Raw genomic sequence first — 7733 nt, 5'->3', positions numbered from 1 at the left:
TATGTACTATTTATAAAAGATTTAATTAAACTGATTATTAATTTGTATAATTTTAATTGAGTTCTATTGATTTTTTATTACGTATTTAAATTTTATATTTTTTAATTAATATTTTGTCATTTATTTATTTCGTTAATTGGATAACATGGTTGTTATGCTATTGGGTTGTGTCGTTTCATTGTTTTCATGTGTTAAGGAATAAAATATTTTCTCCATTATCGTATTACATTAATCACAATATTGTATTATTAATTATGTAATAAGATGAAAGAATAAAATAAGAATCACCCAAATCAATAAAAATATTATTCAAGATAACTCAATCGAGAATTACAACTATTTTAAGTACCTGATAATAAAGGCTCGATTAAAAAATCAATGATAACCTTAAAATACTTAATTAAGCTTTTATAAAATAATATTTAGCAATTTTATAAAATAAATTTCGCAATTAAAATAAATTTTACCTTAAAATGAGAACCATCATTAAAAATTTTCAATAAAAGAATTATATTTTACATCAAAAGTTGTTTGATAAAATACCAAAATTTATATCATCTTATCTTATTCATTACAATAATATATTTGTGTTTTAATTATTTACTTATTATAATATAAAATATTAACAATTAATAAAAAAAAAATTATAAATTGTGCTGGATTATTATGTAAGAAGGATGAGATAAAATCACATGTTGGAGCTACTAACATGTTGATTTTGATATATAGGAATGAAAATATGATTAAGATGTAAATTGAGATGATTCACCGAAATCACGGGGTCTCCTTCGATGAAGAAGATGAAGCATAATTTTAAGGTCAATCTTTTTCCAATGTCTGTGTCGAAACGGCTTAAAACCTGATATTATTGATAGTTGAGTCACATCATGTTGAAAAATTGCAGCGAGTAGACATTTTGGACCCAATCATCATACCTTGTTTCAGAAAACTAGCATATATCATTGAAATTGATTACTGCATCAGAACAACCTTCTCTGTCATTTTCCTCTCCAGTTGCCGACACAATTTCTATATATACAAACCGTCTAATTCCTAACCAGTGCTTCCAATCGAATCAAGTAATGACATTGAAAATGAGCTATCGTATTCATATTCCAGATCCTCAAATCCCCAGAACTCTTCTTCTTCTTCCTCCTCTTCTTCTTCTGCCATTTTCCACTTTTCCACATCTCTTTCTCCCTCTTCCATTATCTCTAATACCTGTCAATTCATAATTAACTCTTTTCAATATTTCTAAAACTGTCGCGGTGTTACCATAAAGGGATAAAATTCGGTACAAGAGAACATCGAGTGATTGATGAATGTGCATGGGAAAAAATTATGATGAAAGCGATCGTAATTAAATAAATGAAAAAGTTAATCGATTGTTTGAACTTTCAAGCCAGAAAACTGTTCTTTTATATGCATACTTTATTGCTAACTTGGAAACTGGCTTATCTAAAACGCAATAATGAGACTGGTGAACACGCTACACGTGCTAATAATAGATAACGTGACAATTTCACAATCCTTCCCAAGGTTAATTCAACCCAACAAACAAATTCAGACGTTGAGAAAATTAAACAATGAATAAATAGTTGCTTATCAAATAATAATAATAATTAATTAACAGTCGCAATACAATTATTAAACAATAATAATATTTCTTTTAATTACTTGGAAGCGTTGCTATTACTACAGAAGATATCATGTCTAAAGAAAATTTGACTTGGCAAATAATAAAAAAGAAAATGACAAGTGTCACGTTTCAATATAATTTTGCTATACATCAAATGTGTTTTAGCTGCGCAAAACATCGTGGTGGTTATACCAGTCATTTTATTGTTCCTAAATAATCTGATGATCAAATCGAAGTTGGTGATTAGTTTCCATGGCGGCAAGAAAATTGATGGAGGAACACGAAGATACCAATTTATTTGCAGATGTTGTTGAGAAAACTAAATATAAAAAGTATTTTGAAAATGTTTATTTTATTATAAATAATATAAAACATATTTAATAACTTTAAGCAATTGAAATCATGTAGTATGGCATATTAAATACTTCTTTATCTTACACAAGATTCAAAAAGAGTTCTTATTTAATGATATTGTTTTTCAAAAAAAATTTAACATTTGTTTAATTCTTAATCTTTTTTATCTATTTTAATAACGAAATAATGTATAAGTCAGTCTTAAAAGAGTACTCTTACGAAATATTTTATAACTATTAAAACGATTTTTTAAAAGATTCTTGTCCTATGATGCATAAACAATAAAAAATATTTTAAAACATATGCCAACCAAAGCTCCAGAGATACAAAAAAATTAAATAAGAAAAGGATCTTTAAAATATAGCCTTTATTATTATTTTAAAAATATTAAAAAAAATAAAAAGTGCTTTCATTAAATAAAGTCTATTTGTGTTTTTAATAATTTGTAATAAAATTGAATTAATAGTGAGGTTATTTTAGATGTAATATGAATAAATAATGAGATTGTTAATGTGGGAAAGAAGTGTAAGGTACCTCAGTCATGGTGGGTCGCCAAGTGGAAGAAGCCCGAATGCAGAGAGATGCAGCAAAGGAAAATCTTTTTAACTGTGTGACATCGTAAGCCCCTTCAAGCCTTGGATCTACCAACTCTTCAATCCCACCTTTGTTCAAAATTGGTTTAGCCTATTTGTTCAAAATGCATGTTTACCGATAATAGCGTTAATTAATAATGACTTAACCAAACAAAGCAAAAGGCAGCATTTCTCTTGTAACACGCCAGAACAAAGTCAGAAAGGAAAAAGGAGGGATTACTTACCCAGCTGTGTAAGCTTTGGTGTGACCCATCTACTGGTTTTCTGCCAGAGATTACTTCCAGCAAGAACACACCAAAGGCAAACACATCTGTCTTCTCATCCACAACTCCATGCAAGTAGTACTCTGGGGCCAAATGCCTACAAAACCATTCATCTATTTTATTTAAATTATACTATCCATCCATCATCTTTATCATTGAAGGCTCCATGGAAAGATGAGTACCCAAATGTCCCTTCTATTGGGGCAATGGAATGATGAGTCCACTGAGATGGAAGCCATTTTGCTAGTCCAAAATCAGATATCTGCCACTCATAAACGGTAAAAATAAACCCATAAAACAACTTTCTTTCAAATATTGATTCAACTAAAATAGAAAAAGTGATTAAAAAAGGACCTGTGGCTCAAAATCCTTTGTTAACAAAATGTTTGATGCCTTAATATCCCGGTGGATTATCCTCCTTTTGCAGCCCTTATGCAAGTAGTGGAGGCCGCGAGCAGTTCCAATGGCTATCTTGTGCCTCGTTTTCCAATCCAAAGGGGGCAACTTTTCATCTACAAAGAAAATCCACACACCGCTAAAAACCCTTTTTTTTATTTCGATCTTTATGAGAAACAAAAGATTTTTTTTTGGCTGATATTAGTTTAGGAATTACCGTGAAGAAGAGATGCAACAGAACCTCTAGAAGATAGCTCAAAAACAAGGTAAAGGCCATTGTCAATACAACACCCCAGAAGAGGCAACACATTGGAATGGTTCACATGACCAATTGTACCAATCTCTGTCAAAAACTCTTTCTCCTTTCTCTCGTCCCTCGAAGTTCTTGTGAGTCTCTTCACAGCAATTTCTTCTCCCCCATTCATTGTCCCCTTGTACACTTCCGCATACCCTCCCTTTCCAACCAAATTTTCTGTCACAAGAAGAAAAAAAAAAGTTTAACAAAACCAAAAAAAAAAAAAGGCTACTTAATTTTTCAAACGAAACCTGAATTACCTGAGCTGAAGCCATTTGTGGCATCAAACAAGTCCTCATAAGAGAAGCACTTCCAAGAGGGTCTTCCAAAAGGTTCTTCTTTATACGGAAGAGTCTCGTGACTTTCTCCACCGTTAGGACTCGGAACTTGCTCCCTTGAACTACGTCTTCCAAAGGAGAAGAACCTCTTGAAGCTGTTGCTCCGAATATACCTCATTGCAAAGAACAATCCAACAGGGTACTCTGTTTCATGCAGAGTAGAGCACTTGAAAACAGAGAACAAGAAGCAACGCCGCGTTTGGGTCTCACATACATAAAGAGACCACGAGCTCTCTCTCGTAGGTTTTGTTTTCTTCGGAAAAGTTGTGGTGTGAAGAAGTGCCTTGTACTAGGGAGGGACCATTAGAGAAGCTTAAATGTTTTGTCAAGAATACCATCCATGCTATGCTATGATAATTTTTGTAGATACAGATGGCAAGAAAACTTAAACTGTGGAGAGAAGAGTAGGAAGAAAGAAAAATATGGATTGAATAAAGGGGTTGCGATTTTGGTTCTTATAGGATAGCCTCACCCCTATTATCTATCCTCTCTGCTTAATTTGCTTTGAATCTTGTTAATTCACCTAATTAATTGCCACCAGTAGTGACCCGTGCTTTTCACAAAATGTAATTGTAACATAAGTTTATCAAATATCTCTGTCATTCTTAATCCCATCTAGAAGTTAGACATGCGTGTTCCATGACTATTTCTTCCATTGCTGATGTAATGAAAGTGAATTTCTTAAATAATTTCTCAAACTCAAGTTAAGAAGTTAAGGATAACATAATAAAAGAACAAAAATATGTATCAGTGCATCTAATGGAATTTCACCTTTATATTTTTCTTGTGATTTATTTTCCTTATACATTCATGTTTTTATATTAAAAAAAGGAAAAATTGGAGGGAATCCTCGTTCCATGTGTCAGCTCTGAGTTTGCTACTATCGGTGCTACAGTAGATGGTCATATCCAACAAAGGCAATTGGTTCAGGTAAACTACTCTGCATTTATGATGGAAAACGAGTTCTAATCAAAAAGTAGTTTTCATTATGTCAAATTATTTTCAGTCCTAGTTTATGTTAAAAGCTATATTTATTCTGTCACCGCTTCATAACTCCATTTTCTGATACGTCTCTGGGTATTAAAACCTATACTGAGATTAGTCCAAACTGGATTAAAATGAACTGTCATTTAAAATGTAAAATTCACTTTATATAGTAAAAGCCATCACAATGAAATCCTAAGTTTTTCTGTGTTATTCCTCTATTATGACTCTAAAATATACTTATAGTCGTTAATTTTGAAAATTTAAAATATATTAAAAGAACTTCTAAAATATCAATATAATGTATTTTTAATGTTCAGTATTACAGAAAAAAAAAAACTAGTAGAAATGTTGACTTCATTATACATGCTTTTGAAATTTTCAAATTTCTTTTATTACAGAAAGGTGAGTTGAATGCTGAACATTAAACTCTTTTTACAAGTTTCTTTACAAGAACATTAAGAACTGTTCTTAATGGTGCAGTAAGGGTAAAGGTAGAATCTAGCTAAGGTGAATTAAAAATCAAAATAAAACTCTTTTTAATAAATCCTTTAAATCTTATATCACATTGAAGAATCATAAAAGGTAGGTTATATCCTATAATGAATTCCGCCAGAGGAGTTAGTTCACTACTGTTTGGATTTGGATGTTTTTAGCCCTTTTGAAAACTGGAAAATTGATGTTGATAATGTAACGGTTCCATGTGCCACTGTCCATAATTAGGTGGGTCTTAAGAGCATGTGACAAATTATTAATCCAAAAACCAAACTGATGCTACTTGAAGAAACTGTACAATTTTGTTTTGAGTTTTGGGACGAAGAACTCGTATCCTCTGGTGTATATATTAAACCATCTTCACAAAGAAGAAACATAAATAAACCAGAAAATCTGAGTCGTTGAGTGTATTTAAACAGTGGATGAATAAACACCTAACCCCTTTAGATGTGAAGCAGTTAAATCACAGTCTTAAACGCAGAAGTGTTAATCTCACTACCATCGAACTAAAAGATTCTACGTAATCATCATTAGCCAATAACAGCACTGGATACAGTACGCTCTTGGCAATGCATGTGCTCTTTTCAAGTAACAAAAGAACATGTCATTTGTTTATCATTAGCCAAATTATCTAATCTATACCCTCTTGATGTTGATGATGTCTTATATATACAACAGGCAACATCACTAAATCATTTGAACCTCCCGTGATTTTACTTTAATGCTATTATAAGACAAATGGATGCATTGATATTTTTTTTTTTTTCTGTTCAGTTGTTTAGGCACATAATATATATATATATATATATATATATATATATATATATATATATATATATATATATATATATATATATATATATTATGTGTGTGTGTGTGATTTATTTTCATTACTATTTTTTTCTAGTTATGCCAGGACATGTAAAGATTCGTCATGACGCAGTTATGCAGAGAGGTTATAGAGACAAGCTAAGGCACTTGAAGAAGAATCTAAAAATGCCAAGAGTTTCCACAATAAATATTAATATTAGTCACTAAGCACTGATTGATACTGATACTGATACATCTCTTATGTCTTGAAATTTTGGTCAATCTTGAGTTAATTAAGGCTTATAATGTTATCTCCCTCACTAGTTTTCAAGGCACTAAAATGAACCTAGATTATGAAAGGTTACTTTGTGAAGATGGTTTTCTTAAATTTGAAGTTGATGACGGAGATAAACTGTAACATGGTATTTCTGAAATAGACAAAAATATTGTAGCTCTCCATTTTCTCTCATTAGGATTTCAATTTTTATGTATTTTTATTCGAACAAGCCAGAGAGAATTGTCATGTTAAACTATGAGTGATATTTAATTTGAAATTAATTGAATCACGAGGATTTGGATTTGACATATCTACTATCAGAAATACATCTATTATATATGTGCATGACAGGACCACTATGGTGAATATATATAAATGGTGATATTTGGGTTTTGTTTTACCATGATGTTGGAAATTGGAAGCGACAAAGTCCTTTTCTGGCCAACTACATATATGTAAAAATGATTGTGTGGTCACCCTTGGCCATTAAAGTTTCTTTGCTAGATGCACATGAACAATCTCCAATGAAAATTTCAACAGAAACAACAAGGCAAGCTGTAAGATATGCTCTTTTCTATTCACGAGCTTCACTAGGTACCTTCTGCATAGGTCTATTCTAGTCCCAAAAACAAAAAATTGAAAATGATAAGAAATCCATATCACACACTATCTTTAAATAAGATACTTCAAATGTGAAGAATAAGAACAAATTAGGATGACATCAATGCACATTATATTGTGCTTTGGGGCGTAAAAGTGTGAATTTTGTCTTTCATTTGTTTGTTTTCATTTATAAGATGGTCTTTGGAAAGTGGTGAAAATATGATTGGCTGAAGACAAGGAATTATATAAAATAATGAAATTTGAATAAAATAATTTGGTGGCTGAATAAATATGGTTCACCAGCTTTACACTTTAGTGTTGTACCCAATATTCGGACTTCTTGTGTTCATCAAAATAACCCAACAAATATCAGAAACTGCCTTCCGCGTGCAAGAAATGTTTGTTGTGACCACCATTTAATCAATTCGATGCACAATTCTGCATGCTCTGCTAGTGTGCACACTTTTTGGAACAGAGAGCCTTCTTTATTTGAATAATGCCAACTTTAATTCATAATGAAATTGCTATATCACAGGGAAGAAACTACATATCAAACAGTAAATTTGGTATTTTTAGCATGAAATTCTAAGAAGATGATACAAACTAACATGTTTAATTTCTCTGTCACTTAGTTGTTCAAGTCCAACAACAAGTATAATATGATAGTCTGGTCCATCGAGATAACA

At 31.3% G+C, this 7733-nt stretch overlaps 1 protein-coding gene across 1 annotated transcript; it reads right to left on the bottom strand.

Annotated features, from left to right (window-relative positions):
- Positions 1 to 764: 764 nt before the first annotated feature.
- On the bottom strand, positions 765 to 4401 carry LOC106765441 (probable receptor-like serine/threonine-protein kinase At5g57670). The gene is made up of 7 exons (XM_014650065.2): positions 3801 to 4401; positions 3463 to 3717; positions 3204 to 3361; positions 3032 to 3111; positions 2811 to 2946; positions 2528 to 2677; positions 765 to 1221 (listed from the first exon to the last, which is right to left on the bottom strand). The coding sequence occupies exons 1-7, from the start codon at positions 3994 to 3996 to the stop codon at positions 1054 to 1056; spliced, it is 1143 nt and encodes a 380-aa protein (XP_014505551.1). The 5' UTR covers positions 3997 to 4401; the 3' UTR covers positions 765 to 1053.
- Positions 4402 to 7733: the final 3332 nt, after the last annotated feature.

This window comes from Vigna radiata, chromosome 7 (genome assembly GCF_000741045.1).
Source record: "Vigna radiata var. radiata cultivar VC1973A chromosome 7, Vradiata_ver6, whole genome shotgun sequence".
NCBI lineage: Eukaryota > Viridiplantae > Streptophyta > Magnoliopsida > Fabales > Fabaceae > Vigna > Vigna radiata.
This window is presented reverse-complemented; position numbering and strand designations above follow the sequence as displayed.